Source organism: Cebus imitator, unplaced genomic scaffold (assembly GCF_001604975.1).
Source record: "Cebus imitator isolate Cc_AM_T3 unplaced genomic scaffold, Cebus_imitator-1.0 Scaffold51, whole genome shotgun sequence".
Lineage (NCBI taxonomy): Eukaryota > Metazoa > Chordata > Mammalia > Primates > Cebidae > Cebus > Cebus imitator.
This window is the reverse complement of record NW_016107366.1, coordinates 1,366,226-1,388,575: the sequence shown is the minus strand read 5'-3', so window position 1 is coordinate 1,388,575 and position 22,350 is coordinate 1,366,226. Positions and strand designations below refer to the sequence as shown.

General features: G+C 45.6%; 1 protein-coding gene across 2 annotated transcripts in view; it reads right to left on the bottom strand.

The window, feature by feature from the left end:
- ABCA1 (ATP binding cassette subfamily A member 1) overlaps positions 1-22,350 on the bottom strand; it is a 154,841-nt gene that overhangs the window by 25,875 nt on the left and 106,616 nt on the right. Inside the window, exons 15-30 of one of the 2 annotated variants that reach the window (XM_017527761.2) lie at positions 21,174-21,396; positions 18,943-19,164; positions 17,660-17,864; positions 16,454-16,567; positions 14,243-14,414; positions 13,117-13,248; positions 12,058-12,200; positions 11,741-11,878; positions 10,838-11,058; positions 9,523-9,595; positions 8,213-8,415; positions 6,554-6,602; positions 6,252-6,365; positions 4,762-4,910; positions 3,031-3,155; positions 1,720-1,818 (exon numbers count right to left, since the gene is read on the bottom strand). In XM_017527761.2, the coding sequence (XP_017383250.1) occupies positions 1,720-1,818; positions 3,031-3,155; positions 4,762-4,910; positions 6,252-6,365; positions 6,554-6,602; positions 8,213-8,415; positions 9,523-9,595; positions 10,838-11,058; positions 11,741-11,878; positions 12,058-12,200; positions 13,117-13,248; positions 14,243-14,414; positions 16,454-16,567; positions 17,660-17,864; positions 18,943-19,164; positions 21,174-21,396 (2,382 nt within the window). Of the gene's footprint in view, positions 1-1,719; positions 1,819-3,030; positions 3,156-4,761; positions 4,911-6,251; positions 6,366-6,553; positions 6,603-8,212; positions 8,416-9,416; positions 9,496-9,522; positions 9,596-10,837; positions 11,059-11,740; positions 11,879-12,057; positions 12,201-13,116; positions 13,249-14,242; positions 14,415-16,453; positions 16,568-17,659; positions 17,865-18,942; positions 19,165-21,173; positions 21,397-22,350 lie in introns of both variants that reach the window. The other variant, XM_017527759.2, reaches the window with a different exon arrangement.

Sequence of the window (22,350 nt, the reverse complement as noted above, 5' to 3'; positions counted from 1 at the left end):
AAGAGGACTGGCTGAGACAAATTTAAATACTGCTGAGACAGGCTCCTGTCAAATTTCCTTCAGCTCTACCATTTTTTGCAAAACCTAAAATTAGAATTTCAGTAAGAGTTGCCAGGGTCTTTAAAGGCCCTTCCTTCCGGCCACCTCCGACAGACTGTAGGTGGGTCTCAGACATAATGTCTGAACCCTCCGATGTCAGGGCCATGCCTCTTTTGTCTCTACGGGCTCTGAGCCCGGTTCTGGCTCCCACAGAGCCTTCCTAGGCTGGCATCAATCCATAAGCTCATATGGTTCAGCTGGCCAGTGATGAATCGAGATGACTATATTATCATCTCATCTCATGCTCTATCTTCCCTACACAACCTTCATGTGGAAAATCAAAGGTACTAGGAAATCCATAATAGCCATACGTGTGTCCTTCTCCATCTTTGTCATCTGGTTTACAATATTGGCTGCTAAGATTGACCACCCATTACGTACTAACTACTAAGTACTTACAAACATTTAGTAACTATCCAATACTAATTAAGAACAAACAAGCTCGCAGCAGCTATCCATTTAGAAATCTGCTCTAGAACCTAGTATAAACAGGTATCATAAACACCGCTCTGTGGTGTGCAGAGACAGCCATCTTCCCATGAACACTTGAATTTGCCCCTGTCTCCAATCCTCCAGTACCTTCCCAACTTGCCATAAGTCCTCAGAGATCACTGTTGTTTCATGACCTCAGCTGAGATTCCGCCTAAGTTTGGAAACACTAACCCACCTCTACCAGCCTTGAGCTCCACCTCATAAGATCCTCACCCCTCCACCATCTTTACTCACAGTGATCTGGTGACCTCCCATCCCCTACACACACTTAAGAGTCACATGGATGCTTCACTGGATTTATTCATCCATTGCCTACTTTATAAAAGGGGGTTTTGAAGGAAAGTATGATACAAATACACAATTTAAAAAGAAGAGGCTGGGTGCAATGGCTCACACCTGTAATCCCAGTACTTTGGGAGGCCGAGGTGGGCAGATCACAAGGTCAGGAGTTCGAGGCCAGCCTGGCCAACATGGTGAAACCCTGTCTCTACTAAAGACACAAAAAATTAGCCGGGTGTAGTGGCACATGCCTGTAATCCCAGCTACTTGGGAGGCTGAGGCAGGAGAATCACTTGAACCTGGGAGGTGGAGGTTGCAGAGAGCCGAGATTGTGACCCATTTCACTCCAGCCTGGGTGACAGGGTGAGACTCCGACTCAAAAAAAAAAAAAAAGAAAAGGAGAAAGTGTCCATTTTTATAAAAATTCATCATATGCAATCTTGTCAGATTATAAAAGTGAAGAAGCTAATAAACAAAAGCTGAAAATCAAATATAATGTCAGCCTATTAAAGCACTTAAGTACAGTGGCTGGGAGAGAAAGGAAGGAAAAGCATTTGATCAGTAAGTGTAAAGTGCTATTTAAATTAAATATTAATGTTCTAAATCAGTAAACAAATGTCTGTAATGATGTGCTCTGCATGGTGTTAGAAGACTCTCCAAACGTTTGTTCCTAGATCATTTGGTTAGGTTACTACATTGGCTTTTTGTAATTAAAACATAACAATGATAATGATTCAAAGGGCAAATGCTGGTGGTCACAATGTGACATGCAGCTGATACATGCAGCATGGTCTAAATTAAACCAGGTGACAGCACAAGAAGCCAGCTTATGGCTACAGTGACACTCACGGGATTGGGTTTCCTTCCATACAGCGGGTCCCGAAGCCAGGGTCTTTCACGAGGGCATTTAAGAGTTCCAGGGTGCCCATGTCCTCAGGAGCATCGTTGCTGTGGGTGCATGAGAGGCAGCCAGCTTAGCAATTCATTAAAACCAGTAATCAGGAGTTTAAAATGATTTTATAAATTAAACATTTTAGGAAGCCTTTCTACAAGATAGGCTCTAAAAACAGAAATGGGCAAAACACAGAAACCACCCAGGAGGATCTCAGGCTCTGGCCCTATATTTGGCATCAAGGTGACGTAGAGCACTCCAAGGTAGAGCTTGTATAAATGGGCTATATGTATAAAGGTGCCTATGCGTACACACATGTACGTATACATACGCATTTATATATATTTTTTAATTTGAAGTAAAGCAACTCATTAAGTATTTCAAAAGTCCTTTTACAATTATCCCTTTGGCACAGACAAGCAGGATTTTCTAAGAAAGGGCAAGACAACCGTACTCTTTGCAAGCACAACTAAAAAGCACAAAAATAACAGGCACAGGTCACAAACACATGCTATGTTCTACAAACACAGGCAATAAAGGGTGAGCCGCTGGGAAGGAAAGAATAAAGTAAACCTGAACTATATAGGAAGAAAACATAGGCTTAGAGAAAAACAGGCCAATCAAATGTATTTATACACATATTTGTAATGCTTCCCTTTTGTATCACTGATACACTTCCCCCACCTATAGGTCTACAAATCCTTCGGGACTCAAGAAAGTTCCTGCTAATTAAGACCCCGAAAAACCCTTTGTCCTTTTCTTTGATGTAATATAATGTTACGGAGTAGAGGACGTTTTTGCCTAAAGAACAAACACTAGCTAACATCCCAAATATAACAGAATAGATAATTACATAAATTATACTTTGCAGAAAACAAGTCTCTGGAGGTTCTATGCTTTGACAGTGTGCCCTGTGACTCAATTACAGAATTAAAACACAGGTCCCCAAATCCAAATATTTTATAACTGAATCATGGATTCTGGCAAGGGTAGATGATTTTACCTAAAACATATGTGGCTGTTCCTGACAACAGAAGGATAGAGAGGAGAGAGGCTGAAAGGTTCAACAGAAGACCAGTCTATTTATTACTTCAGGGTTAGTTCGTTGCTGTTCTATGCATGCAATATTAGCTTATACAGGGGCCTGATCCACAGCAGTAAAATCCATTCTACAGTGTAATTCTTAAGTCCATTCCCTTGGCCCTTGTAAACATCTTTGGTCTGCTTGAATCTTCCCCACTCCTGGGGCACAGAAGACAAACACATACCTGACAAATGTGTACTGTTCATTGTACATCCAGGGCTGAAGTTCCAGGCTGGGGTACTTGCCAAAGGGTGGCACGATCAGGCTGAACACAAGGGCAATGCAGACAAACACAGCTGGCAAGACAATCTTTTCCCAGGCAGTGGAGGGGGCAGGGAGACAACAGGAAAATGGCGAGTGTTAGAAACAAGGCTAACGGGCAAATCGCCGAGAGTCCAGCCAGCCTCCCCGACCAACCAGCCCAGCGACAAGGAGTACAGGGCCCATGACTGTGCTGCAGCAAGGCATTCTTGGCAGCTGGGAAGCAATGGAGCCTGAAAACTAACCTTTTCCCTGGCAGGACGAGGCCAGCGGCTATGGCCACCTGGTAGAGGCACTAAGCCGAGAAGTTCACAAGTAAACAGTGATCACATTCAGGGTGACTCAGAACACTGGGTCCTGCCCTTCTTCCTCCTGAAGACTGAGAAAGACCTCACTGGGCCATGAACCCAGGACCAGGAGACAGAAGTCCTGAGTCCTGGTTTTGTCTCTAATACAAGCGCACCCATGTGAAGTCCTCTCCCCTCTGGCCTCAGTCTTCTCATTTTAATCTGAGGTCTGAGAACACATCCCTCTTCAAATCCTCCACTGTAATAAAACCAACTCTACAGCAATGGCTCCAATCACGGACAGCCATAATCACTAAGAATAAATATCCAAATCCTTCTTCAGCCTCCTAAGACTTTCTACCATATCTTCTCTGAAAAAAAAAAAAATGACCTGGGCATACTTTCCATTTATTGCTGAGAAATGTAACCCTTATAACCTTAATGATTCAAATAATGCCCCTGATTCTAATGTTCTGGGATTTCAATGTACAAAATTAACACTCAGTGAATAATTCTGTACTACCAGTACTAGAGTGAGAATTATCTCTACGTTGTCATTATTTATGGTTGTGCTATCAATGATCATTATCAACAAAGGTAACTGTGGATCAGAGAGACTAAGCATCTTGCCCAAAGTCATACAGCCAAAAAGTAGCAAAGTCAGGATCCAACTCCAGCTTTGTATGCTCTGAACTCCTGCTCTTAACAGTACCCACATCATCAGCATGGAAGACTCTCTGCAGACCTTTTCTGTACATTTCTTGATTTTATAGAGTGAAAAAATTTAACCCTTCTAACTAGGCAAGTTAGCAGGAAAATACTGACATGTAGATAATAGTATAATGAGTCTTCTCTGTTGGCCAACTATATTCTGACCTCTGTATCTTTTCTTTCAGTTTGAGTTAAACAACAACTTAGAGAAAAATCATGTTTCTAATAAGTTCACAGGTCAAGTGCATCTGGGCATAACATGCCTCGTGTTATGACAGCTGAATATACTCAACCAGTTTTTCTACGCTGTCCTCTTTATGTTCTCCTCCAAAATAAAAATAACAAATTCACACACAAAACTAAGTACTAACTCACGTCAGACCCCATTCTAAGTACTCATTCATTTTTATTTTTGTAACAACCCTGCATCGCAGGTAATACTATTATCCCCATTTTACAGAGGAGGAGACTGAGGCATAAAGAAGTAACTTGCCAGCAAATACACAAGTGGCAAGGGATAGAACTATGATTAAAATACAAATAAATCTAGCTCTGGCATCCATATCTTGACTAGGATGCTATCCTGCCTTCACTGGTCACAGAGCCTGCAGCCCACCCATGAAGCCAGGGTCTCTGGCCAAAACAGCACATCTCACCTGAGCAAAAAATCCTTTCCGACTCCGTCTGGCAATTAGCAGTCTCTTCCACAAAAGGGCTACAAACTGTTGCTGTGTGAGTTTCCAGCCCTTCACCTGGTAGGAGCCTTTGCCATCCATCCCACTGAGCAAGTCTGTCTCTCTGGATTCTGCAAGAAGCCAACACTGAAGGTCACCTACTATCTTAGGTATTTTTGACATTGCCGTGCTCCTTCTTCTGGTGTCTTCAACAACTATCTTGGAGGCATGTGTTTGAAGCTAAAAGTTTCTCAGAAGTAAAGGGCTTTCATGATAAAGCTATGTCCAAGGAAAAGTTATGACTCAAAATGTCTAACAGTGGCAGTCTCTGCCTTTCAGTCCTTGTCCGATAAGTACAGAAAACAAAGGTGTAATGAGACAACAGAAAAAATGTGTTCCTGCATAATCAGGTGTTACAGCCTGCCACTTGGACATATCAAGTCATCAATTTCTTACAGAATATTCTGTGAAACAGGCATGTACATAGCTTGACATATTTGAGAACACAGTGGCAGTCAGCTTCTCACCTGCTACATTTTGGTAAAACGTGAACACATTTGAAATGCACTGCTACTATGAAGTTAGGCAGTTACGTATAATGTAAGAGCCACACACTCTTGTGAGCAGGGGTGAGAGAACTGGAACGTTTTCTGTTCCTAAAACTTTTCTAGAAATTCTTGTCCTAAACTAATGATATCTAACTGATGTGCTTTTACATCTTAACAATATTTGTTTGATGTCCTCTGTCTCCTCTCCATCTTAGTTAAACACACAAGGACACACTCATCCAAAACAGCTGTCTTTTTTTTTTTTTTTTTTTTGAGATTGGAGTTTCACTCTTGTTGCCCAGGATAGTGTGTAATGGGGCAATCTTGGCTCACTGTAACCTCCGCCTCCCAAATCCAAGTAATTCTCCTGCCTCGGCCTCCCGAGTGGGTGGGATTTACAGGCCTGTGCCACCACACCCAGCTAATTGTTTGTATTGAGTAGAGACGGGGTTTCACCATGTTGGACAGCCTGGTCTCCAACTCCTGACCTCAGGTGATCTACCCACCTTGGCCTCCCAAAGTGCTGGGATTACACGCATGAGCCACTGTGCCCGTCCTCAAAATATCTAAGTCAGGGCACAATTAACTCTAACGGTAAATTCCCCTTTCTGACTCTTTCAAAATCATTCATCTACTCGATTTAATATTTGTTCAACAATTAAGCACCTAATACATAAAAGAAATTCAGAGGATTAAGGCACCATCTTTACGTCTTTAAAGGAAGTGATATGGCTGGGCTTTTTCAGGTTTGACCACAGCATGATGCTGCAAAGAATAAGTGGCTTTTACCATTTTCTCACGTCTCTTTGGACTCCATAGGGATCTATCACCTTGGCTAAAGGCCATCCAAAGAAAACAGCTGAGAGCATGAAAGAGAAATTCACATTCCAACAGTGGAACGTGGTGTATCTTTCCCAAACAGACCTGGGTCTATGTCAGAATCATTTGGATCAACAGCATCGTCTTCAGTGAACGGGCGAAGACAGCTCTGCTTGTCCCCGAAGGCCCGCCTGTTTCGTCTTGCTGGCAAGGTACCATCTGAAGGCACAAGGAAAGAATCCCATCGTTTATTTTATTTACAACAAAACAAACCTTCCCCCTCTGTAACAAATCTACACTCTACAAATGAGAATGCAATAGAACAATTCAAAGGGAAAGGTACAATACTGGTGTGCTGAGAAAGCCTTCAGGAGGCACTATCTTAAGTGTGCCATCAAGGCAGTTACCTGAGGTCTCAGCATCCACCCCACTCTCTTCGGCCACCTTGAGGAATATCTGAAAAATGAGAGCAGGTGAGAACATTATAAGCACCAATGTTAAGACAGTAGTCAGCATGGCCATGATTATTACATTATTGAGTGGCATGTTAGCCCCTTAAGACATTTCTTAATACTACTTTGTCAGAGTCACTTGGGAGAGAAGGCATTTTTTGCCAGAAAACATTTCCTGAGTGGTGAGAGCTATCAATCTAGACAATCATTTTCAAATTAAAGCTATGGCCGGGTACAGTGGCTCACGCCAATAATCACAGCACTTTGGGAGGCCAAGGTAGGGGGATCATCTGAGGTCAGGAGTTCAAGACCAGCCTGAACAACATGGAGAAACCCCATCTCTACGAAAATACAAAATTAGCCAGGCATGGTGGCACATGCCTATAATCCCAGCTATTCAGGAGGCTGAGACAGGAGAATCACCTGAACTCAGGAGGCGGAGGTTGCATTGATCTGAGATCATGACACTGCACTCCCTGGGCAACAAGAGTGAAACTCCGTCTCAAAGAAAAAAAAAAGCTATGACAGTAGGATGCTGCAAATTTGTTCTGAGCCTACAGGGAATGAAGGAATGAGTCAAGTGGCTTCTTTTATTTACTGTGGCTCTAAATCTTTGAGTAGACTAGCACTATGATAAGTTATCCAAGACAGAATGAGCAGGAGGAATAGATCACTAGAAATATAATGGCAGAGTTTCAAACATTAGAGGAGAATCTGAGTGAGAGCAGTCATTTCCAAACTCTAGTCTACAGACCACTGCGTCCGAAGCATGCAATAGAATACAGACTTCAAGGCCTTACCTTCAGAAATTCTGATTCACAGGCCCTGAAGGCAAGCCTCAGAATGTTTATCTTTAGTAATATCCCCAGGTGATTGTGCTGCACTGTCAAGCTTGGGGACACTGGGCCAGACAGCTTTTATATCCCCTTCAGCCCTCAAGGTCTCTGGTGTTGTATCTCTAAGGGGAGGCATTACATGGATAAAGAGCATGGGGTTTGAAGCCCCAAACCCCTGATTCTGAATCCCACATCAGCATTCCTGAGTGTTCATTTTTCCATCTTTTTATGAAAATTAAATGGAAAAAAAAAAAAAAAGCTCAGCAACTGACACAAGTAGACTATCCATCCATAAATGTTGGTCATTCCCTATGTATGCGAATCTAGTTGATAACTGGCTGTGACACAGTCACACCAGGGAATTGCTTCTGATTCTGACTCAGTAGGTCTGAGCTGGGCTCAAGTTGCTGTGTTTCTAACAAGTTCCTAAGTGATCCTGATGCCTCTGGTCCTCACAATGCACTTGAGTGAAGAGGCTCATTAAAACGTAAATAAGTGGGTAGGAATTTAAGGTTGTGATGGAAATGCATTAGGTACCACCAGTTTTAATACACAAATAAATCTCAGGCATGTACTGTGGTAAAGAAAAAAATACTTCTTTCCTGCTGTCTCCCACTATCATCTTAAATGGCTAGCTGGGGCCAACATTACTCAGATGTCAATGACCTAAAAACTCAATGACTAACTCCATGATAATCCCGCTCCAATGCAGGCTGCTTGTCCGGCTTTAGAACATTTGGCCTAGCTATATATTCCGACACTCAGCCACTTAACTTACTTCTTCCAGGGTCGTCTCTGAGATGCCATAACTAGAAATGCCCAGGTCTGAGAGCCGGTCATCAATCTCATGAAAGAGTTCCACAAAGGCCCCCTCCTTAGCAGCTTCATACGGCAGCACATAGGTCAGCTCATGCCCTATGTCTTCCACCAGCCGGGCTTCAGACACATGCTTCCTGATGAGGTTGGAGATAGCAGAGACATCTGCAGGGACCAGAGTGCAAAGATGGCTCAGTCAACTCGGAGGGGCTCCAGAGGGAGGGCTGGCCATCCCCCACCCTCTCCTCAGATGTCTACTGCTCATACACCACACCTGATTGAGGTGTTTTAGTCATTCCACATGTTCATCTCTGGTCTGAGGGTTGGGGGCAAAGGAAAAGGACTATGTCTCATTCACCTTTGTATCACCAAAGCCAGGCACATTGTAGGTATTCAGTGTAGGATGGATGGATGGATGGATGAATAAATGGATGGATAGATGGATAGATGGATGGATGGATGGATGGACAGATAGATGGGCGGATGGATGGACAGACGGATAGATGGACGGATGGATGGACGGATGGATGGATGGACGGACAGATGGACGGACGGACGGACGGACGAATAGATGGATGGATAGAAGGATGGGAGGATGGGTGAATGGATAACTGAGGCTCAAAGTCTGGTGTCTATTACCTACGCTCTGTAATTCCTCAATAGAAAACTCAAGCAAAGGAATCTTAAAAGATTCTTCACCCTTCCCTACACTTGTAAAGGAGGCTCCCTCATTTACCTCAATAGAGGGTTAATCTAACAGTTCATGGAAGCAGAAGTCTTCCTGGGAAAGGCCAGCCATTAGGACTGGGCAGAGATAGCAAGGGTCAAGACTTCTATACTACAAATGCTACTGGTGACACTGCCTTCCTACACACACACACTACCCAAGAAAAACCTGGAAGGCTGTTTCTGATCTCCTGGGTTCTCACTCTTCTTATCCGCTAGGCTCAAATCCCACCCCACTGGCTTGGCCCTGAGCTCCTTATGCCTGGTGTTCAGTGTTCACTCCCCTAAGGGATTCTCCACACCCCAATCATCTCAGCTCTCTGGGACACTGCCCTGCCAGCTCCCAGACCAAGCCCCAGGCACCCCAGCAAGCATTAGGCCACCCTGCCGCCAAGCTGCACCCACCCCCACAGCCACCCAGCCCCAGCCCAGCAGCAAACCTTGAGTCAGCGCCACCAGCCTCTGCACCTCTCCTCCTCTGCCTCCACTCTGCCCAGGTGGGGGAAGCTCAGGCACCACCTGAATAAGAAACCCCAGAGTCCTTACCGATGGTCAGCGTGTCACTCTCATGGTCACTGCCCAGGCCAGCATCAGAACTGCTCTGAGAAACACTGTCCTCCTGATGGCAAAAAGGAGGTGAGAACGGGTCAGGGACCGAGCAAGGCAGAGCCACTAGCACCTTCGCCAGGGTGGGCTTCCAAGAAGCTCTGTTGCGCGAAAACTAAAGCAAAAAGCTTTCCCTGGGACACATGCAACTGGCAGCCGTGGCTTCAGAGGACACTGCCTGGCATGTGTGTGCCGTGTGAACAGCCTCACTTCCTGGAGGTGAGAGGTCGGGAAGCAGAGTGGCCAAAAGAACTATGCGCTGCCAATGAATGCTGCCACGAGGCCTTTACCAACTCACTCAGGCAAGGCCTTCACCTTGCTACTTGTCTAGTTCAGTGCTTCGCAAGCTTTAATGTGTGTTCAACCATTCGAAGACCTTGCTCAAATGCACAGATTCTGATTCAGTAGGTCTGAGCTAGGCTCAAGATGCTGCATTTCTAACAAGCTCCCAAGTGATCCTGATGCTGCTGGTCTGCACACTGAGCTTGAGTCAAGAGGCTCATTAAAAGGTAAGTAAGTGGATAGGAGTTTAAGGTTGGGATGTAAATGCATTAGGTACCACTGGCTTCAACACACAAATAAATCTCAGGCATGTGCTGCGGTACAGAGGAAAACATACCTAGTTACTGGGTCTGGTCCCACCTCTGTTATTTACCTGCTGGGTGACCTTGAAGAAGCTACCAAATCCCTACAAGCCTCACTTCCTTCATCTGGGATAATAAATAGAGTTACCTTCTTCCCAGGGTTTCTCTGTACTTTAATTGAGATGATAGAGGTTTTAAAATAAAGGTTATAAATGGTAACAATGCTATATAAAAATAACTATTATCATTATTTTCTTTTATGCCCAGAATCTCTTGGGCATGAAATCAGTGCCTAATAAATTTGGCTGTTTTGTAGTTTAAAAGTCAAAGTCAATGAGATTGAAAGGTAATGAGCAGGAACAGCAGGTCATTTGCAGCCTAGGCTCTTACCTCTTGACAAGTCTCTTTTCTTTGACACAATAATGTCCTCTAAGGACCTTCTTCATCACTCACTGAGCCTCACAGGAAAAGGAAAATGGGATTCAACAGAACCAGCACAATGGGAACAGAGGTCTCCTTAGCTCGCCATGCCTGAGGTATGATATGATTCCAAAGAGGCAGCCGAGCAGGGACACAGTGGCTTCAACACAGCAAAAGTGGTAGAGGTGGGGAAGCCATCCACAGCCAGCAAGGCCTGACCGCCCAGACCCAGCACCAAGACTGCAGCTCACCTTTTTCAGGTATGAAACCGTGCTACTACTGTTTCTGCAGGAACTGAGGGAGGATTCCACGTCTTTCTTGACCAGGGTCAGGTAGTAGCCTGTTCCCAGCTGGTTCTTCAGAAACAGGGAGGAGCCCACACAGCATAGCTTCCCATGGGAGATGATGGCAATCCTGTCCCCCAGGATGTCCGCTTCATCCATGTGGTGTGTGGAGAGAATAATGGTGCGGCCTGCCAGGTACGAACACAAGGAAGTGGGACAGGTGAGGCCTCTCAGGTCTCACTGGTCACAGTGGCAGGGACTACAGAGATATCAGCAGGGACAAGCAGGGCAGAGAGACCCAGAAGCCACCTTTAACCCTGTATGGCTATGACCCCTAAAATGTCAAAGCTTTGGATATACAGGTACACATCCTCACAGAAGTAAGAACGGTAGCATTTATTTGAGAACTTGCTATAAGCCAGGCATTGTGTTAGATGGTTTGTGTACATTCTCATTTAATTTAATCTTCTATGAGGTAAGCACCACCATTATTATAGGCAAGGAAAGTGAGGCAAGCTGTGACTTTCCCAACCAGGGTTGGCTCCAAGCCTGCCTGTGCTCCTCAGACTGTACCACACCAGATCTCTAACCAGAGAGCCCAATGGTCTTCCTGCCCCTCTCCCATCCCATTCATTTACGCATCCACTCTTCCAACTAACATAAATATAGTGTACCATGCTGGAGACAAAAAGATGAATAAAGACACAGCATCTCCTCTCAGGAATCTCAGTCTAAACGTCCTTTATCTCTTCTGTGATAACATTAGAGTATCCCTTGGTAAACAGACAAGTAGCCATGGGATCCAGCCTACTTCTCAAAAGCTCCTCCCCTCCCCCGTCCATTTACTCTGTATAAATACACATCAGTCACCTTGTCGGTATTTCAGCAGCAGCTCCCATATTCCCCTGCGGGAGTAAGGGTCCACACCAGCTGTGGGTTCATCCAGAATGACAACCTTGGATCCCCCAACAAAGGCCAAGGCCACAGACAGCTTTCTCTGCATTCCACCTACAAAAACCAGAGCGAGACACACTCTAGGACCAGCCTGACAGTGAGTGAAGGCAGAGGACCTGGGAACACAGCCAGAGAGAAGTTTCTGTTACCCACCGGCAGTGCTGATTTTCGTCTGCGTGTGTGTAGCTGGAGGAGGAGGGGAGGGGAGTAAGGAAGGTAGCTCTGGGCCGCACCTGACAGCTGGCTTGTCTTGCTTTTCAGCTTGCTTGATGGCAAACCAACATCCAGGGCCATCTGCTCCATCTCTGCCTTCACGTGCTTCTCTGAGAGCCCTTTCAGGCGGGCATAGAACCAGATGTGTTCTTCGACAGTCAACCTGGGGACAGAGAGGCAGGTCAGCTCTGGCCCCTACCAGACGCCCCAGAATAGTGTCTCCCGGCCCAGAACAGAAGAGAACGGGCTTATTTCTCTCTCCTTTTTTAAAATCAATTTTTGAAAAATAATCTTCACAATTTAAGGTAGAACAACAATCAGCAACTACGTGAGCTGCTCAGGAAATCAAAGTGAAAGGTGAGATCACTTCCAACCTATTTCCAGCAGGCCTGGCCGCCCTGCACGAGGCAGTTACAACTTTCAATTTCAGGGCCCCAGGATGTGCCTTAAACGGGCTATTCCCACAGCACATCCACCAAGAAGTCAGCTCAGCTCTAACCTGGAGCAGCCCTCCTGAACCTCAAAGGACCTCAGGCTCAGAAGGCAGGGAGGACCCTAGGGAGCACATGAGCCCCAGCTGTTCGCTTTGGATAGGAGGAAACATAAGGGAAAAGCCTTGCCTGAGGTTGCAGAACTTAGGTCTTTCTTTGCTCCATCACACGTGCTCCCTGGGGGCCTTCATGCTGATGGGACAATCTGAGTGGCAGCAAATGTTTTGAGTAGCAAAGACCGGCCCATCATACCAAGGCCCTGAAGTACTACCAGGTCTGGAAAGTCTGCTCCAGGCCTCAGGAAGGAGCGTGGCTGGGGAGAGCATGCGCCAAAGGGCCCTCCAGTTTGACAGCAATGGAAAACAATGTTTCCCAAGCCTCCATCCACTGACTGAGCTGATGTCACCTCTCTCACTCAACAATTCACCTCCTATTTCTCCTAAAATCAAAGAACAACTAGGTCCGAAGGTGTTGAGGGAGGTGAGCCTGCCACATTCAAGAGTAAAATGCTTAAGCCCCACTCCTCCCCTGATGGCAAGACACACACATCCAGAAAGGGCCTATTCTTAACGCACTGCTGGTACTCACATGTCAAACAGCACGTTATGCTGGGGACAGACCCCCAGGTTCTGCCGGATGGTGCTCATCTCAGAGCGAATGTCTTGTCCCAGGATGTAGGCAGTGCCAGAGGTCGGGGGGAACAACCCGGTCAGGATTGACCTGAGGACAAAAATTTGGAGGTATAGGAGTCAATGCTGACCTACCCTTAACTCTAGATGCACCACTGAGGCTGCAGAGACAACAGAGAGAACACCAACCCTCCCACTGCCCCCATTCCTTTCTAATGAACCCTACCAGACCCACACAAAGCAAAGCATTCTTTTGCTTTACCAAATAACTACAAGTGAGCCTATGTAGTGAGCCTATGTGTCAGAATGCCAATTTTAGTATAAGCATTTTTTACATGAAGTTTCCAATGTGTAATGAAAGTATACTTTAAAACACAGATTTTGTATGCCTAACATCACATACATGGAAAATGTACAAACAAGAACATATTATTCAGAGATAAAAATAATTTCTATGTTAGTAGGATTTCTGACTGCCTTTTAAACATCTTCTGAAAAGCTCATAATATTCATGATATACTAATTTGATGTTTTAAAAAAAGATTAAAAGAAAACAGGAAAAGAATATCACCCCGCACCCCCCCCCACCACAAAATATACCCTTTGTAATGGTTGAGGGATCATGCTGGAAGTCATCGAGGCTAACACTCGTGCTTTACGGCCCTGCTCCCTCCTGACACTTCCCACTGTAAGGTCCTAGAGGTCCCAGGGAAGGCAATCAAGCCAGCTGCCCAGCTGCTTCTCGCTTCTTCTTGGAGACAGAGTTCCTGGGAATTACCAACTCCCTCCAACATATGTAATCTATCTTTTCATGGCTGCAGGTTCCAAGACCACTGCAGAATTCTGTGAACTACATGGGAAAGGTCATCTGAGGCCCCAGCCTGTTTTAGGCTGAAGAAATAACATCTAGCAAACTAGCTCGTGGAAAGACGCTCATGATTACGAAACATTTTCACACTCGGCAACTCCTTATGTGCTCCTGCCCTTGTCCCAAGGACCAGCATGGTTTCCTAAGGTGTAAATTTCGAACTCTACTGTAGAACCCTCCTGTGGCTGATTCTGCGGGAGCCACACCCTCTTCTTACATGGTGGTGGTCTTCCCCGCTCCATTGTGACCCAGGAAGGAGGTGATCTGGCCCTCATAAAAATTCAGCGCCAGGCCATCCACAGCCACCTTCATGCCGTCTCGGTAGACTTTTACCAGGTTCTGAATGGACACGCCCAGCTTCAGGTGGGTGGGTTCCTCCTCCATGCAGACTGTGACAGGGGAGAAGACAGGAATAAACCCACAGAAAGCACTGAGTGGAGTGTAAGGACACAGGGCACTGTGCTTGTACTTTCAGAGCTGCCTTCTCTCCGTGGCCACGCTGGTTTCAGAGGCAGGCAGGAGGCTATCAACGTTTATTTGGGCACTGATATTGGTGATGGGAATACAATGATAAACCAGTATTCACAGTCTATTGGGGAAAAGGAGTTGATAAACAATTAAAAACAGGTTGCTGAAAGCTGTTTAAATAAATACATCTGGTCAGGCACGGTGGCTCATGCCTGTAATCCCAACATTTTGGGAGGCAGAGGTGGGCAGATCACGAGGTCAGGAGATGTAGGTCATCCTGGCTAATATGGTGATACCCCATCTCTACTAAAAATAGAAAAAAATTAGCCAGGCTTGGTGGCACATGCCTGCAGTCCCAGCTACTTGCGGGGCTGAGGCAGGAGAATCACTTGAGCCCAGGAGGCAGAGGTTGTAGTGAGCCGAGATTGCACCACTGCACTCCCGCCTAGGAAACAGAGCGAGACTCCATCTCAAAACAAAAACAAAAACAAAAAAACAAACGAAAACAACACACATTTAAAAATGCCATGGAACTGTGATATATCCCTACCAGAGAATACTACTCAGCAGTGAAGAGGAATGAACTGTTGACACACACAGCTAGGACAGATCTCAAGGGAATTCTGCTGGGTGAAAAAAGCCAAGATCGCAAGGATTCCTGCTGTATGGCTCCATTTACGTAAAGTTCTGGAAATAATAAAACTGTAAAAATGAGGAATGCATTAGTGGTTGACAGGTGTCAGGAACTGGGGAAGAAGAGAGGTGGCTGTGGATATTAAGGGGTAGCCTGAAGGAGCTTTGTGACAATGAGACATTTCTGCAGCTTGATTGAGCTAGTAATTACATGAATTCACACATGATAAAACTGCACAAAACTAAATATACACACATACAAATGAGTGCACATAAAGCTAGTGAACTGTGAAGAAGCTTTGTGAATTGTACACCAATGTCAGTTTCATGGTTTTGATATTATTCTGCAGCTACACATGGTGCTACCATTGGGGGAAACTGGGTGAAGGGTTTAAGAAAATCCCCTCATGTAATTTTTATTACTTCTTATGGTTCTACGATTGTTTTAAAATAAAATGATTTTCTTTCACGTGCCACAAAAGTTCAGGGCAGAGAGTGACTGACCACCTGAGAACCGAGGAGGGCTGCTCAGGGGAGGGGATCCTCAACTAGATCTTGAAGAGAAAGGAGGAGGTGAGAAGACAGGCAAGTTAGAGAGAAAGTTCTCCTGTGAGAACAAACAGAACATACAAAGCAAACAGTACACACAAAGGCCTGTGTGGAAGAACAGGACATATTCTAGCAACTGTGAGCATATCTAAGGTGACTGAAACAGGAGCTAGGTATAGAGAGGAGGTAGGAGAAGAAGATACACTAGGGAGCATCATACTTTTACCACAGGCAATCAGGGGATGGGCACAGAAAAGACTGGCAGAAAAGGGACCTATTAAATACTTAGGAAGCCACTTGAAGCACAAAGAACCCGGATGACAGAGTCTTTGATGAGCTGTCGATGTCTCTGCCTGCAGCCAAGCACCAAGAGAAGATTAGGGGTCTGGGTAATGAGGGGTGATTACATTACAAAGTATACGCTGAGCTCTGCGGTACCCACTTGTCTCAGCCCACACAGGCTCACATACAGGTCACCGTGACGAGGCACGCAGTGAGGCTACGGTTCCACAATCACACTTGTCTTTACCTCTTTCTTCTAGCTTGTTAGGAGAGCATGAAATGTGTGTTTGGGAAGGGATCCCTGAACTCCCAATAGGTCAACAGCACTGGACACAAATGGCATGGGAGGATTTGGCAAGGGAGAGTGCGTGTGTTTTCTCTGCCCCTACAGTGGTTTCAGGGTCTTTTAGAAAGGCGGGAGACGTTGCTTGCCCCAACAGCCAGCAGGGGCAGCAGCACTAGGTTAAAGAAAGAACAGGCGGTCAGCAGCACTTACTTTCTGACATTCTCTTCGGGCTGGAACCAGGATGGCTCTTCTCATCACTTTCTTCGCCAAACCAGTAGGACTTGGTGCAAGGAAAATACCAGGGCCTGGGAATTCCATACTGGCCTAAAAGCAAAGCACAGGTATGAGCCAAGCTCAGCGCCATCCCTGTATTCTGAGAGTTTCCCAACCAGGTCCATTTCCTCCCTGACACGTGTTTTGGGGAAGGAACAGAGTGGAATGGATGTGGGGAAAGAGGCGGCTAACATTTGCTGAAAGCTGCTGTGTACATTCTGCACCTCTATAAGTCCCTCCAACAACCCAGGAGGCAGGTGTCACCCCCATTTTAGAAACGAGGAAACTGAGGGATAAGGAGCCTGTCCAAGGTCCTTCAGCCAGTAAATTAAGGCCTCAAGAATCTGAATCCAGCATCTGTATGCTGCAAAATCGCATATTCAATGAATGAAGTTCAGGTAGAAGTAATAAATATTTCGTGTATACCTCCTTAGGGGAGGATCAGAAGGTGACTCAAAAAGGGTTAAATCTTGCTCTCTCAGAATTTGATCTCATATGAAAGTTTGTCCCAAGTCAGGTTCATCTAGAACTTGGTCAAGAAGACGTATTAAGAAAGAAGTATTAAAGAAAAATTCAACAGGAATTTTTACTGAATGCTAAAATTAAATCATGGGCAGGCCTTAGAGCTAGTATATTTAATTATTAACAACCTGTACTCAGGAAACGGAACACCTTTTAGTTGTACCCCTCCGGGGACATAGAAATACAGAATTGGGTGAGCATTGGGAGGATTCTCCTGGGCTTAGTGACCCAGTGTGACCAAACTGGATTCACCTCCATGTACCAACACTAAACAGTTGTGTGACCACAGCTGTTTACTTAACACCTATGAGTCACAGTTCTGTCATTTGAAAAATGCTGGTTATTACAATAACCACCTCAGAGTAGCACTGTGAGAATTAAATGAAGGAATGTGTATAAAACAGTTTGCATGCTGCCTGGCACATAGTTTTCAAGAAGCAAGTGCTATACAAGTAGTGACAATTGTACTTTCAGCATCAGCTGCCTGTCCCTGGATATCTGTTTGCCATCGATCTAAAGGCCAAGCCACTTCCCAGGGAGCCCCATGCTCTGCAGAGATTCTAGCTCTTGGGAAATCAGCTAGAAGTCCTAATTTCCTAACAGATGCCCAAAGCGGTGTACCTGGAAAGACAGCCTCGATGTACCAAGTCATCACCCCATAGAGGAAGGTGTCAAACAGCATCATGGAGACCGAAGTGGTGAGATTGAAGCCATCTCCCTCCACAGGACTCTCAAACAGCTTGTCCCACTGCACTCCAATGCCCTGCTCCTCAAAAAGGGCAAAGTACTCACAGCCAAACCCAAAAGCCACGGGAGACAGCAGGCTCTGTGAGAAACAGGCAAAGTCACTTATCCATTTCCTGGTCTCTCTCATCTTTCTATCTCTTCTAGTGTAAATTACACTTGGAGAAATTTGAATTTGCAAAATGGATCAATCACAAGGTACAGAAGTAGCATTTACCTACAGAGTCCCCTTAGGGGAGTGGTGGGCTACCACGTAACATACAAAATGATTCCATTTGTAACCATTCAATAAGAACAAATATTTTGGAAATGTATATAACAATAAAGTATAAAACTTTTAAAACTTTATGTTTCCAAAGATGTCCCAGGGCTCAGCAATCCTGTTCCCCCCACACACGTGCGCACACCCACAGTCCTCTCAGGCACCGTGCTCAGCCAAGGATGGCTTGGGATCAGAGGAACCCGTCTGGGACTGCTGATACCTATGGAGCCCAGACTGAGGCATTAGGAACATCCTATGAGTGACTCTTAGCTTTCTTTCTAAGTGACCTGGGGACATCTAACAACTTGCACTTGTAGGGGCTCACACATTATCTAAGATCTCCCCCTGCTCTGTGCAAGGGAAGGAAGTGTCCAAGTCATGAATTTGTGGGAAGATGAGGCACCCGCTCTTCAGTCATGCTCAGTTCAGAAAATACTACTCAAGAAAAACACCATACTGGACACAAGGAAGACAAGAGGAGCCATCTCTGACCTCAAGAGTTTTCAGTTCTATTTGTGGCCTTGACTTTGTCACGAGCTTAACATGGCCAACAGAGCTGGAGCTGGGAGATAAAGGGCAGGGATGGCATCTGTCGCCTGAAGCCATTCCTCAGTGCCATTTATCCCCAGCCCGGTTCAAGATGCAGTCTGGCTCTCTGAAAAATTCCATTCAATTCAATTCAACCAGGATTCATTGAGAAGACTAAAGGTAAACAATTTAATAAAACACAATCCTTGTCCTTAACCCTTAAAGAGCTTAGAATCTAGAGCTAAAGTTCAGGTCCCATTGGAAAGAGACTGTCATCTTCTGTTCTCTACTTGCTGCTTTTATTCAGGGACTCCAAAGGGGAGGTCAAATGTGGCTGCAGAGCCACTGAACAAGGGCTAGAGGCACTCACAGCGAAGATCTTGAGTGTGAAGCCCACATAGTCCTGCCATGCCACGCAGAGGACATAGGGGAGGTACAGCGTGAAGTAGATGATGCCCCCACAGGCTGCCGCCAGGTTGGCTCTGGAGAAGAGTGTGCTAATCAGGAAGCACTGCAGGATGGTCACCACGGCAAACACAGACAGGAAGACAAACACCACGCTGGGGTCACTGTAGGGCAGCAGGTTTCCTAACTGGGAAGGAAGAGACATATTAAATGTGCTGCCTCAACAATCCCAAGCACTCACTTGTATGATCTACAGAAAAAAGGCAGGGTTTATTCCTACTCATCTTAGAGATAATGCAGAAAGGTAATGCTGTTCATCTTTCTGGTGAGGAAACTGATCATTATCATCCTAAAGATAAGTGATCTGCCGGGACCGGTTGCTCACCCCTGTAATCCCACCACTTTGGGAGGTCAAGGCGGGCGGATCACTTGAGGTTGTGAGTTCGAGACCAGACCAGCCTAACATGGAGAAATCCTGTCTCTACTATAAAGTACAAAATTAGCCAGGAGTGGTGGTGCATGCCTGTAATCCCAGCTACTTGGGAGGCTGAGGCAGGAGAATCGCTTGAACCCAGGAAGTGGAGGCTGCAGTGAGCTGAGATCATGCCATTACACTCCAGCCTGGGCAACAAGAGCAAAACTTCATCTCAAAAAAAAAAAAGAAGATAAGTCAAGTCTTACCCAAGACTACACAGAAAAATAATGGCAGAGTTATAAAGAGGAGAGAAGCCAGGCTTTCTATGCCATCTCAGTGGGTGAGTTTGCTCTTTATTTCTCCAATAGGTAGTTTAACTGGTTTCTCCTTATATAAGGACTATGACTGGTGGCACCAAGGAAGAGCTGTGGGAGATAATGTTCCAAGAAAAACGGCCAGGCAACTTGACTTTCCCCCTTGATCACCATGGATTCTGTATTCCCAGAATCATCCAAACTCCTGTGGATATTCTGAGCTTATCTCAGGTGATGGATACATGCCTGCACGACCCACCAGCATGCAGTGGTCTCAGACCATGGGACCAACATCCCTGCCACTGACCTTGCCCTTGCAATTAGATGTCAGAGCATGAGGAAAGGGTTGCTTTTAGCAAGTACTGTATCCTACTGTGGAACCTCAATAGAGTCCTTGACCTTCCTGAGCCTCATTTCCTTGTCTGTTAAAAGGATTAGTGAGGATAGAGTAAGACAGCCCATGTGATGCGTTTAAACAGTGCTTGGCAATCAGTAGGAACTATTTGTAACAGATGGTAGCTAGTATTAAATGTTAGTTCTTATTTCTTTGCACTCCCTCGGCTTCAAAAATCATTTATTTTTACCTGATGCATCTTTATATGAAACACTTGCAGAGAAAGGAAATTAAGATATAAATATATTAATGTATGGTACAGACACAAAACTGCACTGCCCAGAGTTCCCATCCAGAGAAGGCTTGTTGCCCTGCTGTCAGTAGATGGCCTCCAGGTGTCAGCAACTCTGGGTTTGTCACAGCAGCAGAGAGCAACATGGCCCAGGGGCATGACCTTCCCAGGGCAGCCCACATCCAATGATTCATTGAGAGGGCTGGGGTAGGTGGTGTCAGGAGGGAGGCCTTGGGGAAGCACAAAGGGCTGACGTTGCAGCTCGATGAAGAACAACTCCAACAAGCAGCATAGATTCTACAGTGACCCACGGGGTTGGCCCTGCATCAGGTTCAACTCCTCCCTCTGACCAATCCTGCATCTTCCATATCCCTTCCACAGGTATTGGGCCCTCATAAATACCCATATATCAAACGCTCTTTCAGCCTCTGCTTCCAGACAGTCTAACCTGCCACAATATATACCCTTCTGACTATTGTTCTTAGAAACTTGGGAAGAATCACCACCCAATATATCTAAGAAAATAAATAGTTCTCAGATGCTGCCATGAACCACTGCCAACTAGACAGCATGGCACAGTGGAGTGTGTGCTTATCTGGAAAGCATGAACCCTGCACTCTAGTCCTGTTTAGCTGCTAACCAGCTGTGCTGACCCTGGGCAAGTCACTGCCCCTCTCTGGGCCTCATTTTCTTCAAATATAAATTGACTAAATTGCAGGAAATGACAAGTATGGTCCATTCTCTACCAGAGGCTTGGATGTTTTTCTTCTTCTCCTCCCTTACCCTGTGTCGAGCTATTTTGGAGTTCCCCAGCAGGGAAGAGCGGGTGAGGCTGCCTTACCTTCAGGATGACCACCAGCAGGCCAGCGCTCACAAGAAGAGGAATGAGGCTACTGATGAACCAGCTAAACCAGAGGATGCCGTTGTCCAGGCCCATGATCCGCATGGTCTCTTTCAGCCGCGCCTCCTTCTCGTACACAATGCCCTTGATGATCACAGCCACTGAGTAAATCCAGGCCAGCGTCATGAAGAGGGGCATTGAGCGGCTCATCACCCGCAGAAAGCTGGAGGCCCCGAGGAAGGACATGGGGAGAAAGAAAGACACATGTGAGACAGGTGACGGGCTAAGGCCCCCGGGCCTGCATGCTAGAGAGAGCACCACATCTGAGCCACAGAAGGAAAGGCCCTCCGGACTCTGAAATCTAAGTGTGACCCAATGCTTCATGAGCAATGCAATGCAGAGACAAAAACTAGGCTAACAAAATATTGCCAAACAAAATGTCTTTGGGGGCTTGCTTCAGTAACCCTAGTTAGGTAACTATGAGCCATACTTAAACTAAAGGTAGATTATTTTAAAGTACTAAAAACCAAAACCAAAAAACCAACTCGTTATCTCACAAAAGCTCAACATCTCCACGGCCACTCACTATTGACTTGCTTATCGTAACCCTAATCACAGCACAGACACACTTCAGGCAGTTCTTAGCAGGAATGTTTCAGATTCCAAACTAGAATAGAAAACTGCAGATCTGCAAAGTAAAAGGGACACAGATTTTGAACCCTGAACTTGAGGTTCAGATCAAAGCTTTAGCATGCAGGCACATACTCACTACATGACAACAGGCAGCGGCTCTCAATGCCCCTGAACTCCCCTGCTTCCATCTTAAGACATCCTTTCTAGAGTAAACCTTGGCTTAGGGGTCTTTGCAAAAGCCCTTCTTTGAAAAATTCCAGCTGATTGTTTAGAAGGTAAAAAACAGGATAATTTCTGGTGACCTGGAAAAGCTATAGATAGCCATACAAGGAGACAGGCTATTCAATGCAAAACAGAGAGCAAATACAAGGAGAAGAACCCTGCTCCTTCTGCATCCGGATCCCTACACACCCACACACGCACACACTCACACACACCACCGCCACCACCACCACCAAGAGAGAATAAGAGAATTTCCAGAATCTGGAAGAGACAGTACATGTTTTAGATGTTTGCAATAACTACACCTCTGCCCATTGTCTTA